The sequence below is a fragment of the Lutjanus erythropterus genome, chromosome 3, assembly GCF_056507025.1.
Source record: "Lutjanus erythropterus isolate fLutEry1 chromosome 3, fLutEry1.hap2, whole genome shotgun sequence".
NCBI classification, from domain to species: Eukaryota; Metazoa; Chordata; class Actinopteri; order Lutjaniformes; family Lutjanidae; genus Lutjanus; species Lutjanus erythropterus.
In genome coordinates, this window is record NC_139319.1 from 15,333,427 (window position 1) to 15,360,928 (window position 27,502).

At 38.6% G+C, this 27,502-nt stretch overlaps 1 protein-coding gene across 10 annotated transcripts in view; it reads left to right on the forward strand.

The window, feature by feature from the left end:
- Positions 1-5,230: 5,230 nt before the first annotated feature.
- gab1 (GRB2-associated binding protein 1) overlaps positions 5,231-27,502 on the forward strand; it is a 63,421-nt gene continuing 41,149 nt past the window's right edge. For 2 of the 10 annotated variants that reach the window (XM_084715154.1, XM_084715157.1), the window contains exons 1-2: positions 5,238-5,674; positions 5,803-5,957. In XM_084715154.1, coding sequence (XP_084571280.1) covers positions 5,886-5,957 — 72 coding nt within the window. In that variant the 5' untranslated portion in view covers positions 5,238-5,674; positions 5,803-5,885. Of the gene's footprint in view, positions 5,704-5,802; positions 5,958-19,193; positions 19,394-25,498; positions 25,623-27,502 lie in introns of those variants that run through there. The other 8 variants (XR_014769833.1, XM_084715153.1, XM_084715152.1 and 5 more) reach the window with 8 other exon arrangements.

Sequence of the window (27,502 nt, forward strand, 5' to 3'; positions counted from 1 at the left end):
ATTGATGTGCATATAACCTCATGAAAAGAGCACTGAAACCACACACACACAAACACACACACAAACACACATTCACACTCAAAGCATCTGCTGCGCTGATTCTGATCTTTGATTTTGTTACAGTCGTATAGTTTGGATTAAATACCACTGTTTCAGACATCATTTAATCTTCATTAACCTTTCATTAGTATTATTGTTCAAAAGTTCAAAACTTGAGATACCTAATGCTCATTGGTACAAATGCATTCTTTCCTTTAAAGATCCATTGTGTAGGATTAATGGAGATTTATTTGCAGACTATGGCAGAAATAGAATATAGTAATCATGAGTATTGCCTTCATTAATGTATAATCACTTGAAAATAAGAATAATCCTGTTTTTATTTTCTTAAGAGTGAGCCAATTATATCTTCAGTTGGCGACAGTACTCTTCCAATCAAGGCCACCATGTTGTACTGCCATATTTCTATAAGGGATGTTCCTGGCAACTAATTTCCTGTATTGGTTAAACTGAAATTTCAATTTAGACCAGCTGACTAGTCTAAAAGTAAAAAACAAAACAAAAAATAAGCACAGTTTATTAATAGTTAAGGTTTAAACATCGTTTGAAAGAATATTGGATATATTAGGATCCATCTGAAGCGGTCAACAACTCACTCTCTTCAACAACTCACTCTCTTCAACAACTCACTCTTTTCAAACTGAGCAGGATCACAGCAACTCTGGGTCTCTTAGCTGCCAAATGGTGTGTCTGCTCTCCTTGCAGGTTAATGTCCACATGTCTGAATGTGGTTGTGCATTACTCTGGTTGACTGGTTCTTGCTAGTTTATTCTGACATAGCCTACATGCAACCTTATTTTCATTTTCTACATGAAAATATTGGCAGATGGCGCTGGTTTGACGAGATGTGATCCGTCTTATCATTCATTAGCACAGGGGCAGCGGTGTAACAGCTTAACTGCCTTTGTACAGTGATAAAATATTAATGATTAGTTTAACATACTCATTTTTCTGGTGCCAACTAGCGAGAGTATTAACATTTAATCGTCAGTCAACTAATTGCATACATACCTAGTTTCTATAGTGGCCCAGACTGGAAAAACCAAACACTGGTTTTAGATGGGACCTTTCATTTGTTTCGCAGCCATCATATGTTCTGCTACATGCTTGGAAGCAGAGGATGATGCAAGGTGTTTCCAGTCTGCAAGGTCACCACTAAATCCTACACACTAGACCTTTAAATGGAAAAAATGTGGCTAAATATAATTTGATGTGAGAAAAATAACTTCAATAATCATTAGTCTCTTAATAAGTTTGTATCTAAACAGGTTCCGTTTAGAACATGTTCATATTATCTGGCTTTTCAGAGTGTTTATAAGATTACCTCACACACAAACATACACACACAAACATATGCAAATACATGCATGTGCAGTGCACAGTACAGAAGAGAGCATTCAACTGTAAGATAAACAGACTTTTTTTTGATTTGTCTTAGTTCTGAACACAGCTCCAAACCTTTGTTTACTTTTCTGATTTGCATGCAGCTTTTCCTCACGAGCTGTGGAGTTTGATTTTCAAGATATTTGAATCTTTTTTTTTGATGTGTGCTTTGGTGTTTTATAGGTTTCATATCCCATGCAATAAATGTACATATGACTTTAAAAAAATATCATTCTGAATAATCATGGAATACAAAACTATATGTGGAAAATAGAATACAATACAGTATACGGGACATTTCTGAGATAAAGGCATTTTAAATATGAATATTTAATACTGTTCTCTCACTAATAGGTAGTGTGATCTACAGAGAACTAAACTGCTTGTTTAAATATATTTGACAAGATGGCATATTTTAATGTATTCCTCTGATTTGATCATTCAGGGAGACTTTTGTGTTCATGCTGATTTTATGTGCCTTTTGATATTTAATGCAAATTTTTGAAGAGGAATTTGTCAGGACATACACCTCAGCTGTACTGTGTCAATATTCATAATGGTTTCATCTTTCCCTACAGTAAAAACAAACTAGTATTTGTTGTATTATCTAACTTAAACTAGGCAGGTTATTTAAGGTAAAGTGATTTAAAATGGTATGTTGGCAAAGAGTTGGACAGATGTTGTGGACTTATAAACTAGTAATGTAATAGTTAACACAGGATGGTCCAAATATTTTAAAAAAAGAAGACATTATTAATAAAAACTTAACCGAGCAATGGCAAGACAGAGCAGCAGATGGTTTCTGGAAACCTCAAATTAATTTCTGTGGAAATAAGCCAAACATCAAAGGTTATTAGTGTGTTGTTGTGCTCAGGCTTACCTCAGTGTCCGTGTCACCTTACTTGTCACGTTTCCATGATTTCACGTCTCCACCACCGAGAGTATATTGACCACTAGGAGCCATCTCAGGCACTACATCTTCACGTAAATGGATCGCCTGCTGTGCAAAATTTATATTCTCTCTTGCAGTATATACAGACCCTGACATCACCAGTGCCAAGGAGCTAGATCTGATGGTGGTAAGACAGACTTGAAGCTGCAAAACATACATTTCCTAATCAATTTTAAAAATACTTCGAACTGGAAATGGTTAAATGTTCAACTCAGTACATTACTGATACTGCAAGAATTCCCCTCAAGAACATGCAAGTTTTTGGTATGTAAGTGACTTTGCTTTGATTAAAAAAAAAAAACAGAACTGTACATTGTTGCATAATTCATCAAAATAAGCACACACATCATCCCATTTCTTTTTTTTGCTTCGATTGCAAAATATTTTTGAACAAATGGAAGTGAGTATAAATAATGACTGAAAAAGGAACTGGGAAACCACGTGCAATCACATAACTGTCCATGGACACAGGCCAAATCACTAAATACTGTTTGCAAAGGTGCCATTTAGTACTAATTAGCATTTGATATGGTAAAAACATGGCAGTAGCACTGAAGCTTTCAAAGGGCATTTGGAAAAAAATCAATGATTCTCAATTATTAATCGACCAAACCATTACACTTTTCTTTTCACTTTAGTTGAATTGTGAACTCTTGGGAACGATATGATATTATATTGTCTCTTTAATGCAGTCTTATATCAGGATTTTCTAATAATTACATTAGTTTTAGGTTGCACACGCTGCATACTGTATGTACACATTAATTTGGCATGTACTGACAGGAAATAAAGCCTTCTCTGTTCATCTAATGTGGGTACAAACGCACTGCAACAAGAGACAACATTAGAGGCACAGCTTAACAAACACAAATGCCTGTTAGACATACCAATTTCAGGAAACCTGCATCAAGAACATCATAGACAAAGGCATTTAGGATGTAATGTTAAATATGTGGTATCATGAAAAAGAATTCATTAACTGGAATTGTTGTATTGTGTCTACAGCCTTTAATTGCTCCCTATTTCTTCATCAATACCGAAGCTGTTGAAAGAGGTAATGTGCCTGTGCAATGGCAAAGTCATTAATCATAGACAAACGGGGGACATCCTCTGGGGGAAGTGTTTACCATTACAATAGCATTCCAATAAGATTCCTCAGATACCGTTCAAAGTCCACGGGAAACACGTCTTTGCCAGTAGATTAGACCAGCTACAGATGCTCTGTTTAGTCCAATATATTGATCAGATATGGTAAACTAGATCAGTATCACTGTAGTGTTGGACAGTAGCCAAACGCCACTGATAATTTCTATCTTGGAATACAGTTCAAATAAAATAAGAAATCTCATGGAGACTGGAGCTGCTACAATAAATTGATTAAAATAAATTAGTTGCCAGCTATTTTGATAATTGATTAATTGTTTCAGTCCTTTAAAAAAAAAAAAAAAAGTCAAACATTTGTTTATTAAATTGTGATAATTTGCTGCTTTTTCTTTTCTTTCATTTATGATAGTAAATAAAGAGTCTTTGGATTTTGGACTGTTAGTCGGACAAAAGAAGCAATCAGAAGATGTCATTGGGACTCTAGGAAATTGTGATGAGTATATGTCACATATTTTTGCTATTTCATAGGCTAAATGATAAATAGATGAATGGTGAAAATAAGTGGCATTAATTGGTAATGAAAATAATCTTTATTTGCAGGTGACAAAAGATGATATATGTTTGTAGTTTTTAGGCCAATATTTTATTTTTTTTTTAACTTCCCTCTCCTTTTTGTATGGAAAGGCAAAAAAACAAAAACAAACTAAATTTCCCTCATCAGAGACCCACCAAACTACCTAAAAAGAGGTTGAATAATAGTACACTTAAGAGTAGGTCAATTAATGCAATATGCTTCCAACTGCTCTACTAACACGATTTTTATGCTGAGTTTTCTTTAGGGGATAAACACGCATTATGGACTGTGTAGTTTAGACGAGCAATGTTTTCTTGGGACCTCTCAGTTCACACTGAGGCGGGTTATGTTTCTTTGTCTTTTCTTCAACTGTCTGAGGCCACTTTTGTGTTCACCCAGAGGTGGATACGGCTCTATTACATCATGTTTCATCTAGCAAACCGCCCTACAGTCATTTGTTGTTTTATGGGACGGAACACAAACGATTTTTGAACTACATGTCCCATGGTTGAAGGGCTACGGTTTTCCCTGCACGCCGCTGCCGCCTCCCCATTTCGTCCTCCACACTATTAAAGCGAGCAGAGCTACGACAGTTTAACATCCGGTGGTAACTTTCAAAATAAAATCACAAACGATGGACGTTAGGTTGAGGGAACTTATTGGATGAATGTGGTCTGCGTCATAAAATAGTTTTGTATTCTCCATTATATTTTATTTATATTTTTTGAAAAAAAAAATGTTTGCAGTTTAGTTTCAGTTAATTTCCAGGGTGGGATTCAATTTAGTTTTTATTGCTTAAATTGTTTCTTTTTTTATTATTATTATTTTCAGTACTGTTTTTAGCTTCTTTTTTGACAAGTGCAATATTTATGAAGTTCAGAATTGGTATTAGAAGACAAACACAACATTTTATTAAGGCAACTGGCGCACAGTCGTGTCGACGTCAAATGAGGATCTAGATATGTGTGCCAACAAATATGATTCTACAACGACTAAAATAGAAAATCCAAGCGTAACTTATGTCAAAATGTTAATTTTTAGCCGTTAACGTGGCCGTTGACGTTAAGGTTCTGGACATTTATTTTAACAGCAGAGCTCCTACACTTCCGGCCTCTTGTCGCTAGGCCTGTTAGCTTGACACCGCCATGTTCCATTGGAGGGTGAGTTGAGGGAAAGACGGAGCCACCCTGTCAATCATAATTAAGGAACCATGGGAGTAAACTGGTAGGGAAGCTCGGCGGAACCACTGTGTTGACGGTGAAGATTGTTTTAATTTGCGCAGAAACGACAACTATGCACCGGTACACTGTGGGACATTTACATCTGATCTCGCCAACTGGGATTCGCTCCACTTTGACGGGAATTAGCATGAAGCGTTACATATAACAACAAAAAAACTTAGCGACTTCTAGTTGCCTGCGCCTATTTTTTGCCCCCACAGCGTTCCAGTTTCAACAAAATACACAAGTCACCGTTGATATTTGTACAAAAGGCGGCGCCGCGGAGGTTTACATTAACTCCAAGCTCAGGATATACCCGCTTATTTGACTACAACTCGTGGAAAATCTGGTCTGTGCATTTCAGAGAAGTGCCTTCTGTCGGTGAGTCGACTTTCGAAGAAGGAGTGACGGTATTTATCGCTGTCGAAAACACCACATTTGAACTTTTTAAAAAAATATATATTTTAACTTCACCGTTTGAGCTTTGTGTCAACGCTTTTCTCCTTCAGGTACAAGAAGACACTCCCAAAAACAAACGAAGCCAAACAGAAATCTCCGCTCGAACTCCAGGGAGAGCAAGAAAGGAGCAGATATGAGTGGGGGAGATGTGGTGTGCTCAGGGTGGCTGAGAAAGTCTCCTCCTGAAAAAAAGTTGAGACGTTACGTAAGTGCACTTTATATCCTATTTGTTACACTGTAGTAAAGTAACCTGTTAGACCAAATCTGGAAGCTTTTCCCTTGACACTTTTTTTATGTGCGCGGTCGGGCGCAGTGACAGACATGTGTAGGCCTCATCTTGGCTTGTGTGCATTTCAGCTCATACGTTTTGCGATTTTCTGAACCTGAAACGGTGCGTGACTTCTCTGGGCTCAGTTTGCCTCGTAGTACTGAACAGCAAGAGTGACCTGGCCACGAGTTAGCAGGTAGTAGGGTATTGTTTTTGCTCATGGGCACTTCAGCAGGGCACATTGCTGTTGTTTTGGGTAAAACCTGAGACACTTACATTATGAGACAGCCTTGTTAAAGAGACAGTACACCTCAGAATCAAAAATAAAAACTTTTCCTCATACCTGTAGTTTGTTTATCTAGGTTGTTTTGGTGTGAGTTTGCAGAGTTTTGGAGATATCAGTCATAGGGCTGGATGTTATGGCTTATAAATAATATCTGAATGTTCTTAGGCTACTCCGCAGTATACAATATATATCTCTATATAAATATATTTTCTATATAGTACTAACATATTATGATCTTATACAATAGGATAGGACAGGATAGGATCAAACTACCAAATAGTAGGGCTAGGTGACATGGACAAAATCCAAAAAAGCAATACCCAAACCAAAACGTTGATTTCTGATATTGCCACAATATGGTTTGATTGCCTATTGGTTCTTTCACAAAATATCAACGCAATGACATTTTTGATAACAAAAAAGTAAGTAATGTGGATATAATGACTCTTTGGGTAAAAGCAAATAATAGAACAGCTAGGACGGTCTTTTAAGTTCAGAACATTTTGTCACATTACTTTAAAACCAGGATTTGACAACGCTTATGCTATATCACGATATAACAATGTCCAAAATCTAAAATGCTATCTAAACACATATGTGTGTGCGTGTGTATATATACACATATATAATGATATAGATACTGACATAAATAAGTGTAAGATATAATATCAATATATTGCCCAACCCTACTGCATGTCAACTTTTCTCAAATATAACGGACCCCCTCAAAATCCAATCATATCATCATATCACTAGACAAAAGGAAGCATGCCTCCACTCATGGATGAGAGGCTCGTGCTTGTAAAAGCACTGGATATAAACATTAAAGCCGTGCTCCTCAGCTGAGCTGTAACCTTTCATCCATGAGTAGATGCACACTTCCTTCTGCATGGTGATGTGTTAGTGGGTCTATTTAGGGAGAAAGAAAATGGTTCCTATAGGAAAATGCTCACAACAAGGCCTGTGGATAATCTTGGGTAATCACATTATAATTTCTAGAAAGGGACAATGCTGTTGAGTTTTTTTAAATGTTGTTTTTTTTTCTTTTTTTAGTACCACGAGCTTAGTGCTATCAAGTTCCATTATATTTGAGAGAAGGCAGTATATCTGCCACTGATTTTGGCATGAATGGTACCTTTAATGGCAACCTTACGCCACTACACAGAGATACAGCTTTGAATTTCTTGGCCCGATAACACAATACATTGATTATCTTTGGAAGTAATGCTTGTGCAGTCACTGTCAGTACTCCTTGTGCCAAAGGTGGTGGATGGTTATGCCAAGGGTTAAATGATTTACAAAACAACAGCAGAATACATCAAAGGATGACCCCATTCTTTCCTGCACATTTTGAACCGTGTTTGTAGAGAGTTGTCAAATGTGCATCATGAAGCGTTAGAGTTACCACAACTATTAATGTTTACAGCCTATTCTCATAAGCACAATACATGTCTCTCTCAGCCATTAATTTTCCCGCCGACAGCGAGTTGCCACTGGTTTGTGTGAGACTCTCTCTGGCTATTTGTTGTGAACATGGAAAAGTGGTTTATAGCAGACTGTAGCACTTACGCAAAAGCAAAGCAAACTTCAGTGGCACATGTTGGCTGTCAAGTGTACGTGCTTTCCTTGAGGATCAGTGGATATCTCCATTATTGATATTTGAATTACAAGGCGGGCAACTTGAGATGAGGGATGTTTTCACACAAACCACAGGACCAGTGAAGTGTTTTTTCTGGAAACAGTAAAACTGAAATCAAACCGCAAAGACAGGATTTTTACAGGGCTTTCTCACATTCATAACCGAATCGCATCTGATTTAATGAAGAGGAAGTAAAAATCCCAGCATTTTGTAACGCTAGTGCATGCCGTCATGAGTGGTAATCGCTCACAGATTCATAACACTTGCCAAAGATGACCATTTGCCATGTCAAGGGTCACCCTGATGTACAGTATGTGGTGCTGAGAACCTAATGTTCCCACTTCTGGACGTTCTCACTTCTGCATCACTTGAGATAATCTCTGAAACCAAGTGTTAGCTATAATCACCTAAAATAGTTCTTTCTCAACAGAGTAAACACCAGGCTGTTGGAGGACTTAGTTGTTCTCAAGGGGATATGGCATCTAACTGCTCTAGTTTCATAACTGTTTTCTGGACATAGTGGCACGGAATAGCCAGGAGGCCATCTCACTGTATGTTATGAGGAGCATGGGAACTGCTCTAAATGAGATTTTGAGTGGTTTACAGCTGATCCTCAAGCTACATTACTTGTTTGTTTTGTTATGCAAACAGTGTGATCTGTTGTTCTAGCTGATTTTTATTCTTGAGAATTTTTGATTTGTGAATTAGCCAATAAGTTAAACAAAGGAATCATGGGAAAACACTTCCAATTTTTTTCCCTTCCTGACTAGATTGCCATTGGAAACGGATTAATTTGTTTTATCTTTTAATATCTTAATAAGCAGAAGTAAAATTCAGAAAAATGTATATTCATGTATAAAAATTAAACCTCTTGAGCTGCCTGACATTAAATGAGATCTAAAAATACAAATGAACAAAGTGGGTGGCTCCCTGTGAAAGGTCATTGTACTTGGTCACATGAGGCTTTGTAATCCTTGGAAGTGCTGACTACCCTTTTTTCGGCAGATGACAAATTGTAACAAATTGTTCAACCGTTACCTATCTGGGAACTTACCACCAGTTGTTTGAGTTGATGCCTGAAATAACTAGGGAAGTTCATTCTTTTTTTCAAAAATAGAAATCATGTGGCTGGTAATGAAGCATTGTGGTTTTAGGGTGACGAGAATTAGTGGGATAATTTTAGGGCTGAATCAAGGAATTGGTTTGGTATTTAAATAATTAATGGCGACTTTTTCATCAGATGAATCTATATTCTGTCCAGACATCGTCAAGAGGAATTACTTGCTTGCGGTAAATTAACTACTCTTAACTTAACTTCCCTTGATGACACAAGATTTAGTGTAATTGGTAGAATGGTCATCTTTTTAGCTACACTGCTAATGACCCACAGCACTTAGTGTGGCGTCAGGGTAAAAACAATAGTTTGTAAATTTTGATATCAGTTCCTGTACCACACCTGGTTTTCAGCACTGCAGTTGTACTTGCCTAGTCATTGTTGTACAGTTCAATACTTAAATATCTTAAGCTGTATACACATTAAGTTGTGTGTAAATGTGTGTTTTTCTCGGTGCCAATATGATTTTGTCTACTCGGTTGGCAAGACATTAGGATGGCTAGTGATTACCGGTCTGAATAGTGGCCATAGTAAATTGTTCTGACAGATGATGCTGATGTCACTGATACATGGACTGAATTAGTGGCTCGCAGTAATGTCTCTTAAGACCAAAGTCTCTACAGTTTTCTATCATATGTGTTTGTTAACAGCATTCACCTGAGATGACATACATGCATACATTTTAGAGCACAGCAGAACCTGATGAGCCTATAACTGTTAATCCAGGCTTTGTGCCATCATAATACTCAGACTGCAGTGGATGAACCGTTTTCAACCAGTTTGAACACAGGCTTTCATGTGTGTTGTTCAACAGTTGTATATCTTAATTACACAGATAATCAAGAAAAACATTGTTACAAAAAACCCCTCTTTGTGTCACTTTGTGTTGTCAAGGTAAATATTTGGTGGTAGGTTTGATAACTGAAGTTAAAAAAAACAAACAACACTGAATAGATCACATTTCAGTAGTATGTTAACATGCCACCACCTTCGGCTCTCTTGTATTAGCCCCACGTCCAGACTTAGCAGCAGTTGGCTAGACGCCGGGGGCCCATGCTTACCTGATTAACCACTCGGGGCAAAGTTTGCCCCTCAGGCTTTGCTGCTGATCACTGGAGCTCAAAGGTGAAGGCAGTTCAGCAGACCTGCCTGTGTCCGAGTGGCCTCAACCATCATGGGCTTCACACATGCTAGAAAATGTTGCCTCTCTGTTCATTACCAATGATGTAAGTGTCCAAAGGAAATGTTAAAAACTATATTTAACTTTTCGTCACTTTAATCCAGTGTTGACCAATTAGGTGTGGTTTTGTTGATTGGACCATCATGCTGCCGAGTCATTGATGGGCTGTGCGTGAAACAAAACGTGGATTGAACAGTTAAGTTTGGCTGTCTCTTTTTCCACACTCTATAGCTGCCTTATGCCTTATTAGCAGTATTTGCAATACAGCCTTAGTTGTGGATTAATTCATTATTGCAGTCACAACTCTCATTCAACCACAGTTGCTTTTGTCGGACTTTTCTCAGCCAGAGTTTGTCGTAACTGTATCCTCTGTGGTTTTCCATTTCATTGACGCTGCATTTCCATCTGGTTCTCCTTTTTCTCTTTCATTTCTCTTACCTTTCAATATGTGAATGTGTCGTGGTCCACTTGTAAAAAAAACTTCTTCAAAGGAACAGCTTTGAAGGTGGTATCTCCACAACATCTGCAGTGTGTTATCAGAGGGACCTGAGGAGATGCAGGGATGAAGTTGTAAGGTCGTTTTCAGTACCATGCTGTTAGGAGGTAGTGTGCATGTGATGATCCATTACCACATGATATCTTTATATGGAAAAAGAGATTATGCATCATCTAGAACAAAACTGAAATGGGGTTAATGGTGATGGAATCTCTACTATGGACAACGGTAATTATCAAACCAAAATGTCTTGTTGCGACATTAGCCGGTGTGTTGTTTTAACAATAAACTTATCATTACATATGTTGTTATTGTTTTTATGTATTATGACTGTGGACTGCTTTTGTTTTGTTTGTGCACATGTAATCATTATGCGTGGATTTGGTATTGGTGATTGTTTTTGACCAGGCTATGACTTGCCGGTGGGAAGGTTCAGATGCTTTAACATCTGTTATGCTATGCCAACACTACACAGACCAGAACCATGTCCTTACAGTGAGAGCAATATGCACAAAGCCAGGTGACTGACATTAGGGATGGTATTTTATTGCCCCTCTCTCTCATCCACACCAAATCAAAGTGCCCCAACCTCTAAGACCAGCCCACCTTTCCTGACTCCATGCTATATGTAATGAAGCTAAATACCTATATATGCAGCAAACTTGATAGCATTCAGTGCTAAGTACCACATATTCACCACAACCACTCCTCAGAAAGCCCAGAGACCAAAGACTGCATGAGATTATTCAATTTTCCAAATAGTTTTATTTGTAGTTTTTAATCTGGACAAGATATATTTGATGAGTACTTGTTGTAATTGTCTCCAGTAGATACGAATGTGAGTATGACTGTCTGTGTCAGCCCTGTGGTAGACTGGTGACCTGTCCACCCCACCCTGTTGCACCCTGGGACAGGCTCCATACGTGTAGGGGCAGGTGGACCTTTGACGCAGTAATGGATGGAATGTACTTTGACCGTGTCATCAAGTAACGCTGAATCAAAACTTTTTGTCTGTCTGATGTAACAAGATCTGATAACTGTTGTAATATGGAAACTCTTCATTAAAATTAAACAATTTGATGTCCAGTAATCAGGAGAAAAAGTGTTATCATTATGTAAAAATATCTTGAGATATCTAATGTGCAGAAGGATCTCATCAAAAGTGAGACAACTTTCTTGTTATAACAAGAAATCTAGACAATGATGGCAGCAATATGCTGTTGTAAAGGCATACATATCACAGACTTATCGAAAGTGATGTTAGAGGTGGGCAACAAACCCAGTTTCGCTAGTGTCTGTATGTTTACAAGTATTTCCCAGCTGCTTTCAATAGCTGTTACATAAATACTGCAATAACCAATTGTCATAGCGACATGCTTCCACTGAAGTGTGATATGCAGTGAGGACAGGTGCTTACATTTCTATAAACTGGTCTATGTAAAACATAATCTTTCAGTTGATCATATATTTAAGTGCACAGTTGTTCTGGCTTTAAAAAATACTTTTAATTTATTGTCAGTCTGGTAAATATGTAAAATAACACTGATACTGCTTTTTGATTATACTGCACAGCCCTAATTTGTCTTGGCATTTTCTCAGTTCTTTCCTCCCACTGCACATATGGATCATTATAATCTGTCTATCAATTGGTGTGCATCCATTGAAAATAGATAAAGATTTTGTTATACACTTGGGCCAGCCCTTAATAGGGCCTCAGTGCTGGAGCAAAAGGCTTCTGGGTAGACCGGAAGAAGGAAAATATTGAACCCTGAAGGTCCTGTAAAGGGAGACTGAGGACATGCTCCATGTTGGTCATGAGTCCTCTCAGCTGGGGGAATGCATTTACTGTACACACCACTGTGTCCATAAGCCATTACTCCTGTCTTTGGCTGACTGGAAACAGTTATCATTTGGAAAGTAAAGAGAAATGTGTATGCAACAAATGTGACAGCGTGGTCAAACGAAAACAAAAGCATAGCTCTTTGATTAAGTAGAGGATTCATTAAATCTGCTTAGCAAGTGGAACAGAGAACAAACGCTCACTTTCTGTTAACCCCCCTCCCCGCATGCTTGAAGAAACAAACAAACAAGCAACCCGGACGGGATGCAACAGAGGCGTACTTGTGCAGCATTAGCCTCTTAGGCTAACAAAGAAATTACTGGACCGTGTCCTGACTGCCACAACAGCACAACTCTCCATTTGGAGCGAGTGAGCACACTACTGCTGTATGATCTGCCACAGCTTGAAAATGGATTGCATGTGCCATTAATTATTTAATGTCCATTACAAACAAATAGCCATTAAATATTAATGTCTCTCATAGTACAATAGTTATCCTTACCCGCCCACTTTTGTCCCAGACACAGACTATTATCATTTTGTCATACATAGGCGTATCACTTGCATCAAAGCCAAACTGGTAACTAGCGTGGTTTCAAAGTTATACTGTAACGACACACAAACATATGGTAAAAAGCAGATCAGTAGGTTCACAAGATTTACTACTGTTTGGTTCTCAGAGTGATCATTTTAGCAGCAGATTGACTGAATGCAGTCAGTGTGATTTTTTTTTTTTCAATTGTTGAAATCTCATGACACAAACTAGTGTTTAGGCCTTTGTTTCAAAACACAATAGAAGTGAACTGTCTCCTTTTTCTTCTGGGTATTTATAGAGCGTAGTAAGCCTGAAATCATGTCATTGCATCACAAAGGAAAACACAGCCACAAAAACAAAACAGTCAGTAAGAGCAAAGGCCTCTAAAGGGCTGGCAGTGCATCTTTTTTTTTTTTTTTTGACACATCGTAAACATCTCACTAGCCTTTTGCAGCATCACATAAGTGAGATTATATTTGGAAAGTGAAATGAACATGAGACCCATTTCTATTTTATGCAGTTTCCTTTATTATATGTGCATCATCCATCAAAGCTTCATGTCACAGCTGTTTTGAGTGTCTTGAAAAATGAATTACATATCACTCTAATCGCCCAAAGGGACGATCTAGTAAAAATAAACCAATCAAACTTGATCTATTTTTGCTCATTGTCTCTCTGTGAAGATAATGCATTTGCATATTTCTGTCTTTGAGCATACACAGTTTTATTGAGGAATCTACACCATTTTATACATCTAGCTAGGGCTGCACCTAACAGTCATTCCATTATTGATTGATGTGCTGATTACTTTCTCAATTAATCAATTATTGTTTAGTTTATGAATTGTGTAAAATGGTCATCACAATTTCCTAGAGCCCAAAGCAACATCTTGCACTGTTTTATAAACCAACAGTCCAAAATCCAAAGACTCTACATTTAGTATCCTAAATGACAATGAAAAAAAGTAAATCCTTACGTTTAAGAAGCTGTAACCAGCAAGTGTTTGACATTTTTGCTTGAAAAATTACTGATTAATTGAAATTGTGGCAACTAATTTTTTTAAAACAACTAGGCTAACTGACTAATCGTTGCTGCCCTACCTCTGGTCTCTGTCTTTGTCTCTGTCACCATTTGGTCGTCAGTTTGCCGTCTTTCTATTTTGCAGCATTTGTATGTCTGACATCTCATTGTCTCCATCAGAGCAACACAGATAGTTTGGAAGGCACAGAAGTATATTAAACTAAGCTTGAGTTGTCATGTAAACCAGATACTTTCATGCATAACCTTCCATGCAGATTCTTGAGCAATGGAGCTAATTTTCAAAGCGTGGTGAAACATTGTTTATACCAGCATACAATCATATAATCACTTTCAAAATGAAGTTGGAAGTGAAGGTGATTGTTAGTTGCCATCTTGTCACTTCTCTATTACAAGCTGCACTTTAATGTAAACTTTTTTCAGATGAAAGTTGATGTTGCAGGACTTAAAAGGGGAGGAATCATTAAGAAATTGTTCACAGGGTATAAATGTTCAGCTAGCTGTGATGATATTACTTTGAAGTAGTTTTGCATGCATACTGGTACATCAGAATCATGTCACTAAAAAGTACATGAGGTACAACATAAAATGTCATTTCTGTCATTGTGATGAAATTAGCATCAGGGTAGCGTTAGGGTCGCTATGTGCAATTTATTCTCAATTCCACCCAAAAAAATTTGAAGTATGTCCTTGTTTAAAACTTAATGTGCTGTTTTAGTGGAGCACCGAGATTGTTGGATTGAATTGGTGGGTCAAGGCTGACATACAGCATTTTGTAAACAGATGTGTCTCTTTTTGCCTGGTGCAGCTGTTTACCGTCCTATGTGCCAAGTCCAGCAGCAGCTCATGGAGTGACTGCGGAGAACTGGTTCTCATGCAGGCTTGGTTTCCCTGTTTGAAACTCTGGAACAGATTGTGGGTTGTGTTTTCTGTTGAAGTATGATTCTGTTGAGTTGTAAAATTATCCTTTTGTGCCATTTGTCAGCATGCCAAGTCGAACAGTTTCAAGTGCAGCTATTATTAAATGCTGATGACAGAAGCCTCTCAACTATTTGCTAAGGCTAATTGTAAATGTCATTATGTGTTATTTCTATTACTTATGATTTATCAGGACAGTTCTCATGTACACTGGTGTGGCATAGATTCAACTTAAAGACAAAAGTCTCACATAGTTGCATTACATTCTTTCTCATGTTTCAAGTGTTCGGCTAGTGATACCAGGCAGTAAAAATAGTATGTGTCATAAGCCTGCTTTCTATTTCCAGAGTGTAGTTGTAGTCTGGACATAGAACAGGGCTAGAACGAGAACACAGTTGGCCAGAGATGGTCTACACTAACCAGACAAAAAGGCTGAAGGTTCTCTGTTCCCATCAGATTGCTGTGTGTGTCGTTGGAGGGGGAAAAAGGACAAACAGAAGTTGGGCCAAATTTATGATAATGCGCATTCCCTGAATTCTTGCAGAGCAGGGGAAAACTTCTTCAAGGCTAATGGTATAGGACTATAAATATGTATGCAGTGATGTGCAGGCTGGGATATACCACAATGGCAATCAATAACTTTGTCATCATTGTTGGAGAGTGAAGAGAAAGCACACGGGATGAGAAAGACTGGAGTGCTTCTCAAAGCAACACCATTAGGCAGCCTCCAGTGAGAGCAGCTCTCTGTTCTCTCCCTCTTTCTTTCCGTTCCCAGTGCTTCTTGGCAGGCACAGGCAGCAGGAATGTGAGGTTGCTCTGTGCTCCTCTTTGCTGGTCTGCAGGGGTGTGAGTGCCTGGTCCTGAGCTGCTGCTGCTGGCCATCCAGCTTAGGCTAGGATGGGCTGGACTGCGCTGCACTGCACTACACTGCAATGCAATGCAGTGGCCAATTGTTGTTTCTGCAGCACCGGGGAGGGAAGAGGAGCCGCTCCCTGGCGCCCCAGCAAGGCATGGCCGCCCCTTCCTGTGTGAGGCGCTGATGGCTACCAGATGGCGGGTGAAGAGAAAGGAGGAGGGGTCCCATACTCTCTCCCTCTTGCTCTCTATCTGTCCTTCCTGCCTTTATATTGTTATTTTTCTGCTTGTATTCTCTACATTTATCTTGTAAAGTATTTTTTTATTTACCTCATCTTCAGCATCTTGAGCAACTAATTACTCTCTTAATAAAGGAGCATGAAATTGAAAGTGATGGTGACCCCGAAACGTATACCATACTGTGTTCGTCAAGGTGTTACATACCCTGACACAAAAGATGTGACCATGACTCACTTGTTATCAGTGACTCACTGAAGAATTGTATACTCTGAAAGCCTTCATGATGCATACTCTCTATAAAAGTCCATAAGAAACATTTTAACATTAAACTATTATCACTGTAACTAGAAGGCTGTACACACCTGTTAAGCAGGAGCTGAAGTGCGCATGTGGTCAGGCACCAAAGTTAGCACCTGCCCCTTGCCAAATGGTGGTAAAATTTGCAAGTGACTGGTAGATTAGCTTCACTTGCCAGCCAAAAAATAGTGGTAATATATTGAGTCGTAAAATTTGAACATTCAAAAGCCATTTGGCCAGTGGAAGAAATGTTAATTTTGGACCCTGCATATGGTGCATAATGGGCTTCAGCAAGAAGTCATGAGAACTGAGCTTAGGGACAAGTTGACTCACTCTGAAAGCCTGCACCTCACCAACAGGAGGCCCTCTAAACTCATTGTACATAGAGACCACTATTACCTCTGTAACTGAGTGTCCAGGGTAGGTACATGGTCACAGATGATTAAACACACCTGCTTCATGGAATTAGCTCTCATAGCCTTGTTTGGAGGTTGATCTGTTTGTACTTTTATGCAGCTCTCCCTCCACTAGTTTTAAAGAGACATCAGATACATTGATCACTGATATTAAATTGCATATTTTGGCCATGCTGCATTTACTCATCTCATCTCATATAAGGACTGAGAGAAGTTTGGCTTAGAGATGAAAAAGAAACAGTTTTGTGTGACTAAACTGATCATAAAAATACAGGCTGTCTAATGAAGCAGGATTGCTAAATAAGATGGCTAGATCAGTATAATGAGGGAGACCTGATTCCGTCTTCATGTTCCAGATTTTTGGGGTTATCCAAAACACTTGCAATGATCAGTCAATTAGTTGGCAACTGTTACATTAATCACCAACTATTAGACTATTTTTTTAAGGATAAAAGTCAAAATACTCTGCCTCTAGCTTCTTAAATGGTCACTGTACTCATTTATAGCAGTAAATTGAATATATTTGGGTTGTGTACAAAACAAGACCTTTAAGGACATAATTTTGGGCTTTGGGAAAATTTTGAAATTTTGTACCAAACAATCAATAATGATCAATAATCAACAGATTAATAGACAATATAAATAATCAGTAGTTCTTGTGCTAGAAAATAGTAAAACTCACTCACACTTTTTCCTTGAGTCAAAGGTGGCATCTTAAGCTGTCTTATTTTGTAGATATTCAGTTCATTATTATTATTTTTAACAAAACGAGAAAATATTCACACTTGGAACCAAAATGGAAGCTGTAGCCAGTATAATTTTGGCATTTCTTCTTCAAATGACTTGAGCAATCAATGATTCTCAAAATATTTTTCAGCTGCAAAATAGGAACTTGAAAACTGACTACTTGCTTCAGCTCTAAAATTTGCTGCAGATCTTATGTATTGTTTTATTGTGTATTCACAGTCAGTCGATTTGAAATTAATAGCTAGCTGTGATTTTGTGTTTTGAATGTCTTCAATGCCTCCCTTCTTATTTACATGTGTAAATTGACATCACAAGTTGTGATGCTATCAGTATGATGCTTTCACCTTGCCTCAGGTCTTGAAGTCATGGACTAGAAAAATATCAGCTAAAGTAATGTTTATGATCAAGCTACTCTGACAAAGAGCTATTACTGCCAGATGTCTTGTGACCCAGGTCCTCAAAAAAACTTCCTCTTTGTGGGGTAGCCTACTTGTTAGACGGAAAATTTCTACAACTGTCAGAGATATTAACAACAAAAATTCCATTCTTAGTTGTGCACGTAAGAATGAAATGGCTGATGCAAGATGCGGGGCACCAAATGATTCCCAGAAGGCCGTACAGATGACTGGACATGTGTTGTCTGTTTGCAGATTCTCCAGGCGAGTTTTCAACTTTCCCAGGGAACGTTTGTTGTATTCTTCTGCTTAGTTTGAGCCCTTGGACAAATTCAGTGCTTGAGAAAGTTGGATGTTTGGAGTGATCAGGTTCGAGGGCAGCTTTTGAAGGTAGAAATATGTGCGACTGTATCTGTGCACATTTAACTCCAAAGGTTCACCTGTCATTTCACGCACACACACACACACACAGATGCAGCTGGCACTCTAGTTATGTGGTGCTGTGTGATCTGACCCTAGCCGCTGTGTCTGCAGCCCCTTAATATAGCCCACTGCTGTCATGGTAGTTTTTGCCCCTCTTCTCTTGCTCTCTGCTGTGTGTGCACCAATATGTGTGCATGTTTGTCCTGGCTGAGGACAGGCTGAGCTAGACAGGGGGGAGTTGGGGTGTCAGCCTGGAGACTTGATGTGAAATATTGCTACTGACCTGTGTAATTTCCCAACTTACTGTGACTCAGTCAGGCCCTCAATAAAACAGATGCTCTCTCTATTTAATCGCCATTAATTTGTCTTTTTATTTGGTTTCCAAACATCTCATTTAGTTTTTCAAATCAGTTTCTTCAGTGTCCATGTGTTTAGAGTAGGAATCCTCAGAAGAAACCGAAATGGACAGAGAAAGATGGATGGCTCTTTGCTGTTCACCACTGGTCCTGTTGTGGCCACTGTCCCTGATTGCATTAGAGTTACTATGGTGCTGCCTGATATCTTTGGCCTGGCCTCAAGCCAGGGGACGTGGTTAAACGCGCACACATGTACACACACACACACACACACACACACACACACACACACACACACACACACACACACACACACACACACACACAGAGATGCAGCAGAGACCCCTGCTCTCAGAGAGCATTCGTTTCCAGCCTGATTGGGAGCTGAGACTCTGGAGGATCTCCTCCCCTTGTCCACCTACTTTCTTGGCATTTCTCTGAACTTTCCCCTGGCACACTGCTCTTCTTTTTACACTAATTGCGGGCGTATCTTAGAAACCTGTGGAATACCTTGACTATTGCTTTTTCAGCTCTAAGTGAATGGCATTTGGATAACCAACTACTACCCAACTGTTTGAAATTCCAATTCAAGCTCCAGGTTGGTAATTCGTTTGCTTTAAATTACAATTTTGAATTATTAAGAGAAACCAGTTTTACTTTTTTGGTTTGAAACACAGACAGCAACCAGTAATGTTGGTGAATGTAATGTTGGTGAATGTAGGTCTGCAATGAATTTTCTTCATCGATTAACCTGTTGATAATATTCTTGATTAATCAATAAGTTTTGTAGTCTTTAAAATGTCAGAAAATGGTCAAAAATGTTGATCACCATTTTCCATAGCTGAGGATGACATCCTCAAAAGTCTTGTTTTGTCCACAAACCAAGATATTCAGTTTACAGTCACGAAGGACACAAGAAACCAGAAAATGTACATATTTTAGAATATGAAATCAGAGAATTTGGACATTTATTCTAAAAAATGACTACAAACAATTAATCTATTTGCAAAAAGGCTGCTGATTAATTAAATAGTTGACAACTTATCAGTTGATTAATCATTGCAGCTCCGGGTAAATGCATGAGAAAATATAAAAGGCAAAAGTCATAGCTGTAGAAAATGTTACTGTCTGAAAGTGATATTCTTTTGTGGTGTGATGAAGTTGCAAAGGGAATTCCAGCAGAAGACTTTTATGATCAGCAGGTTGAGTTACAGGTGTGTAACAGAGACATTTGCAATTGAGCTGGGATTTAAGCAGCAGTTTTGCTTCAGGAATAATAGCTCTCCCAACATCTGCGTTACATAACTTCATTAACTTAATTAATTAGTACATGTCGTACTGGATGTTCTGCAGTGGTGTTGAAATAGGAAAATCTACTTTTATATGACTTTTTTAATGTATCTTAGACATCTTAAATAAGAACCTTTTCGCTTGATTTGCATGTGACTTGATATAAACTCAGTATATGCCACAGTCTATGTTCTAGCCTGACTGTTTTTTTTCCTGAACTGTTATGTACACATTTGGCTGGACCATTCTGTTTGACTGTGTTCAGGCCAATAGGGGCTGAAAGGAGAATTGTTTAAGCCCCTCTCGTCAGTGGTCAAGGAACAGCGCGATCATGTGAACCAAGTCTGCCATGCCAAAGGAATGTGTTGAATTCTAACGATGCAGCTTTGACAAGTGCATGTGACTGTGAGAGCTTAGATTGGCGAGGGCAGGAGAAGCAAAGGCAGATAGGATGAAAATGGCAGAGGTAGGTAAGGAAAAGGAAGAATGCAATGGATAAAAATGTCAAGGTTGTGGAGGAGCAAAGCGTACACCATTTTAACCTCCTGCTTATCTGGAGAAAAAAAAAGTATTAAAACTGAAAAGATTAAACAACAAGGAGATACTGTGGGAATGTGATAAACTTGTGTTTTGGGGAGTAGCATATCCTGAAGTCAGATGAGCTTGTCTTTATCTCTAGCACAGCTTTGGTTCTCATGGCTGAGAGTGAGCTGCCATCTGCACTCACAAACCATCCTCAGAGTATGCAGATTGAATAGGGCACTGTATGAACAAGGGTAATTAAGTACATTGAGTCTGGGAATCATTTTCAGCAAAGATTCCCATTGGTTGTATAAAAGAGCAATGGTAATTGTGGTGTTAGTGTTTAAGACAGGGAGTGTTTCTGTCAGTATGTTTTTTTTCTTTTTTTTTATTAGAGGAGCATTTCAGCATAAAGACAGTCAAATGTTTGTTCCTTCCATAAGCAGCTGGTGCATTTTGACCAAGAAATCAATTAATACAGGATGTTTTTTCATTTTCATGCATCAGTCTGACAGAAATTTCATTTCATCGTATTGTGAAGTGGGCAAGAAAACCTGAAAAAAAAAAGAAGCTTTTTTCTACTTTTGCTGATGTGTTTACAGAATTTGCAAAAACTGCACTGGAGGGTTTAAGCACAATGCACACAATGGATGCATGACCTCCATCTCCATGTCCCGAGCTTAATACTGTTTCCTACTCTGTAGGGTAATAGGTAATGATTGGTGACCTGGATTTTGTCCTTGCCACTGCGAGCCATTGAGAGTGCATTTCAGCATGCTGGAGGAGCAAGAACTGTGAATGACAAGAAAATGAGAAATATACTTAATTAACAGGGTAAATATTGACTGGCTATGATTTATGCTTTGGTTATTTTCCACATGCTCCAACTAGGTATCGTATTCCTGTTGTATTTGTATCGTGAAGATGCTAGCCCTGCATAGGTAGCTGGATAGACCTACAGCCAATCAGAGCATATGACATAGTGCAGTTGGTAAATTAAACTTCTATGCAGCTTTCTTAACAACAGAAGCCGTAGGTGCAGTTGTTAAGTCTTCCAGGTTGGCTGGAAATCTGCCTGAATAGGAGGAAGGCCAGACGTATGTCTGTAACTAGACCAAATAAAACATGAGCTTGCAGATTCGTCTGGTTCCCAAGCTATGAAGATGCCTTATTTGAACCTGATTTGTGTTGTTTTGCTGTATATTCACATCATCCTTATAATTAGCAGGGCTTATGCAGAGCTTTTTAGTCTGCTGATAATCAGATTAAAAGCCCAGTCAGAATTAGAATGCGTCATGTACAGACCTTGTTAAGAATAAATTTGACCATTTGGAAACAAATGTCATTCACTGTGAAGGGGGTGAAATAAACCCTGAATACTTGGTTCCAGAGATGAAAGTTTATTATGTAACTGCTCACTTTTAAGAATATATAGTCTTTCTTTGCATCATTAAATTTCATATAGCTCTTGGGTCACATAGCACCTTGTCTTCTGTACAAGAATTCTAGTTGTAAGGCTTTCACCACCACTGGCTGTTTCCTTAGCATCTTTCTCATGGGACCCAGCTTTGTTTGAATCTGATTTGCAAATTTTACAGCGTATTTTGTTCATCATGGCAGGTTGCTTATTTTGTACAGTTTTTATTCTGCAAATAAACTATATTCTGATAAGTGATGCTTCAGCAGAATACACAGTAAAAGAATAATGATTCCACACACTCAAAGCAATTCTGCCTTTTTCAGCTGGTTTGGCAGACTCCCTATACTGTATAGAATCAGAAGCATGCATCCTGCTTTCACACTTTTTAGCCTTTAAGTAGGACACCTCCATATAATTTTATTTGGTCATTTTTAAACTGATTTAACATAGCTGGAAAACATGGCCCAATATTGTCTAACAGCAGCCATGACTGCACAAGAAGCAGTGCACAGTAAATGGCTGAAAGGAGGAGCTGCTGCTGTGACATGGTTCAAAATAGACAAGTGCTGTGAGTATTAGATTGTTTACTATATAATAAACATAATTACAAAAAATAAAATGGCACTCCAATTTGTGTGTGTTGTTGGATATCTCATCATTACAAAGGAAGGCTAATTTTTTTCTGTTTTCCTTTTGGGATGTAACAGACGGCTGCTGTGGTCAGGGCTTTTTGGGGGGATTGAGTATTGTGGTCAGTTAAAGGCCAGGGCAGAATATTTTTTAACAATTTATGGGTAAATATGGTGTTAACAGTGAGTCAGAACCTGCTGTTTGGCCTCTCTACTTCTCTCTTAGATGCCCATAATACCTAAAATGCACAAATGTATAATTTTGTTCATTGGGTGTAACAGAATTGGTTGAGTAACACGGACAGAAAAGGTTAGGAAATTAAACATTATGAGGGAAACTGCATGCGAGCGATGGTGAGTGCAGGTGAGTTGAGTACGAATGAGTGCAAGCTGTTAGAACAAATCTCCAGGCATGCAAGCACACACCCACAGAAGCCAACCCACAGCTAAAGAGAGAGGAAACTTCTTTTTTAAACGTTGACATTGTTTTGGGGCCGTTTGCGTAACGGTTGAGTTGGAAAAATATTTTGCGTTGTTATCTTTGCTGCCTGTATTGGTGGCTTAAAATGAATGTGTGCGAGGGATTCCACACATTCTTCACTAAATGTGAATCACTGTACGGGAATCACATGAACACACACGCAGCTCACAACCTCTGAGGTATGTGTTCACACCACGCACATTCCCTTTCAACTGAAAGTGAAGCAGTATCATCTGAATGTGACAACAGAGAGTGGAGGTGTGTACCAGTTTCAGGCCACTGGCTGAAAAAGGAGGTGTGTCTTTAACCTAACAAGCCAAGGCATGCTCAACAGCTCAGCTCGTAGAACAGGACACCAAACATGGCTAATGCGCACACTAAGAATAAGCATGTTGTATGTCTGATCTAAGAAATACAGCTTATCAAAATAACATTTGCAGCAGCACCTGAATTCATAGCATTATTGAATTATTTCATTTCATTTCAATCTTGTTTCATCTCCTGTTTTGCTGGGTAACCAGGCACTACTTTTTTGAATGCAACACCACCAGCAACACAGAAGTGCATATCAGAGTCCATTTCCTTATCTCTGTGCATGGCATCTCGAGCCATTTCCTAGCGGACGGACTCTAGCAAGAGAGGGGCTAATTAGATCATGTCTAAGGCAACCTCTCACTGGCCACTAAATGTGATTTGGTATAATTTTCATTGGGCTGATTGGATTAGACTGCTGCTGCTCACTGCATGGATAAGGATTGGATTAGACGCACACACAGAGTGGACTAACACAGTATTAACAAGCTTCCTATTATACAGCTTTGTTTTTAGTTGTATTTGAATTGTAATCAATCAAAAAACCTCAAAACATAGAAATAGGGCTGGGCCATATGGGTTACAAATATGATCTCAGTTTATTTCGACTCTGCTGCAAAATACAATATGTATCTTGATATACACATAACCTCTAAAAGAACATACTGTAACTTTTCAGATACAAACATGACAATCTTAGAATATGAAGCACTGCTGTATGTTAAACCACCAAACAGTATATAAAGCACTTAAAACTAGCTCAACCTTGAAAATGTACAGCAGTAAAATGCAACATACACATTAATGCAACAGTAATATTAATCCAAAAACATAAAATATAGCCTAATAATAAAACTTTAACAGAGACAATCTTACTGCACAACAAGAAGTTTAAGTACCTGAGGCTTAGAATGAGTAACTTCTACTTGCAGTGTAGTATTTTAATGTAGGGGTCAAATAACACTTTTTTTTTGCCTCAAATATGAGGTGAAAGAAAACAATAAAACAGCTAGAACAGTCAGGTAAAAGTGTCACATTATCAGAATTTTAAACACTGATACAGTACTACTATAAAGACACAATTCACAACACTTCTTTTGATACCATCACAAAAAAATCGGATAGTCTGGTTTTGCTGAGAGACGAATTTCAGGCTTTACAATAAAGACTGAGCTGAACTGAGGTCTTCAGTCACCCCTTTTTTTTATTGCTTCGGTACTTTTAAGTACTGTATGCTTTTAACCATTATTGTATTGTTTTTAACAAGTGGTGTCGAAGAAGTATTGATACTTAAATACTTTGGGCAGCCTTAATATTTAGCCTGATATCATAGTCATTATATAATCAATATATTGCCCAGCCCTCATAGAAACTACACTTTGTCATGCTCCATTGGTGTATACTGCATAAGACAAATAATTTGAACTTGGACTTTTAATTTAACAAATGAGCCAAACACTCTCACATAAACACACATAGGCCCACACTCACCCACAGATGCTTTTCAGGCATGACTGTGGAGAAGTTATCCATCTCACCATGCAGTGGTCCCCCTACAGGAAGCAGAAGGACCGTCATGGGTCTGCCACTCAACCCACAACCTGCTGTAGTGTGAAAGCCTCTCCTTCACTGAGAGCTGCAAGGCTGGGCTACTGCAGGCTCTTACTAAAACTTTAAATGTAAAAATATCTCAGAAGGCCCACAATAATAATCGAGATGGACCTTTTTGTACTGATTTGTGCATGTGCAGGAGTGAATCAAAAACCACGCTGGGAATTCAAAGTGGGACGGTGCACTCTTTGGCGTGTGGGCACAGCTTGTTGAATAGTGGCTGATATTTTTGGTTCTGCCCACCTATCTTTGGCTGGCCGTATTGTAGATGTACTGTAGCGTAGAAGCGGCGTGCAATGGGGGTTGTGGTGGGCAGTTGTTGCCAGGGGAGGTGGTGTGTTATTTTCAGTCCATTGTGTCTACTTCCTGTGGGTCAGGGGTTATTGGAGCAGGGTGTTGCAGACTTTACGGAGTAAAGAGGAGGGGAGGGAAGTAAGCAGGGTAGGCAGGAAAGTGGCCAGACTCACTCAACAACAGTGGCTGGTCAGCAGCTTGCTTGCCGCACTTCTGTCGCAATGTTTCTTATTTTTCTGCGTGCAAAGCTTGGAATCTTCAGAACCAGGTAAAGAGTCAGATTGCATTTTAATGACCAGTGAGCTTGTCATTTAACATTGTTTTGATCAGTTGAATATGTCATTAGCATTTCACAAATATTGCTATCTTGTACCTTTCAGCAGAAGGTTAGAGACGGATTTAACTATCAAACGATTATTCTTCAACATTCGTATGGAGAAGTTTGTTTGGGGCAATAGCACACAAAATAATGGAAGACGGGAGGCGGATGGAAGTTTAATGACTCTTACGTAACCTGAACAGCAGTGTTGTTTGTCATATCGGGTTGTCAAAAGCATAGCTAGCTGCACTTTGATTCAGTGTTACAACACAATTAATCTTTTAGTGAATCAGAGAAATAACTGCAGTAAAATAACAGCTTGAAAATGAATGATTACACTGGAGTGTATGAATGACTGCCCATCACAAAAACTAGTGCCCCAGAAGATAATTAGACCGTTTGTTTGTTTATCAAAATGAGGGCGTTAAGTGTCAAAATATGGTATTTGTCTTATAAATCCAATGTGAGAGCCTTCCCAAAGAAATGGCCATCATGTGTACTGCCCCTTCCAGCAAGTACACTAATAGCCCCTTTGTGAAGACATACAAATTGCATTTCAGTAAGAAATGTTGAGGACACAGCAACCTGAAGGAGTGAGTAAAGTTCATGCTCTAAACATAATTACTTTGTCTTCTCTCCAAACCTTTGTTCTACAATGAGGTGTCAATTTGTTTTGATGGTTAGCGGCAAACTCAGTGCTGAGTTGTTGTGCCCATATGTTTTATTGGCTGTAATGTTCCTGCACCTTCACAGTGTGCAGGTATTTATAACATCCAAAGCTCTTTGCCAGGTTGTCTAAAGCTCTTAAACAGCCATTTGAGTTCTACATAATTAGCTTTTTTTTTTTTTTTTTTTTTTTTTTGACAAAAGTAGATTTATCCAATGCCTGTTGTTATCCTACAAATTATTATGACATGCAGGTGAAACACCGGACACAGTTTCTTTCAAATTTTGGCTGTGCCATATATAAAAAATATGTTATCATGGCCCAGAAGCAAGGCAGGCTGTGGGCCTGTGCACTGGCATCTCTGGCTTGGTCGTTGTTTTTGATATACATAATTGGCGGCCCTTGTAGGTTGTGAAACCATCTAACGCTTCAATGATTAGTTGTCAACTATTTAATTGATAGATCAACATTTTTCACCATTTTCTGACATTTTATGGACCAAAAAACTAAGTGATTAACTGGAAAAATTACAGATTTAGTGATAATGATAATTAATCATTAGTTGCAGCCCTAGAGGACAAGACCATATTGTTCCACTGCACACTTGTCTCAAGCTATAAAATAGGTGATTGCTCTTGTTCTTTCTTTGCTCCTGTTGACTCTTTCTATACAGGATAATAGCTGCAAACAAGGACATGTTTGTTTGTGGTTTTAGTAGAGTTAGAGTAATGCTGTTGCATGGAGACTGTATATGTGCATATGAAGTAGGTTGCTGAGATTGGAAGTCAAATATTTTTTTAAAAACTTGCTGTATAATGTGAGTCAATCATCAGCTTTGGTTATTGAGTTTCCACAGTGCAGATGTGATTCCTTTTCTGCTTTGTCCACTCAAAGTAGAAATTTTAACAGTATTTCAGCCTAGCATGTGCGAGATTCACTATCCTTTTTGTTTCGACTATGACAGTTTAGCTACCCTATTTTGGGGTCTGAACCCAATCCCCAGTTTTCTTAGCAACTTATTAGACATTAGTTGTTGCAGCAAATGCTAATATAGAAGTGGTTCTAAAGTTAGCTCCCAACCGACCCCCAAACACAACCACAGTGACAAAAGGAGGCAAAACAGGAAATCTTTTTGCCCAGAGTGTGTGTTGGGAACAGATGA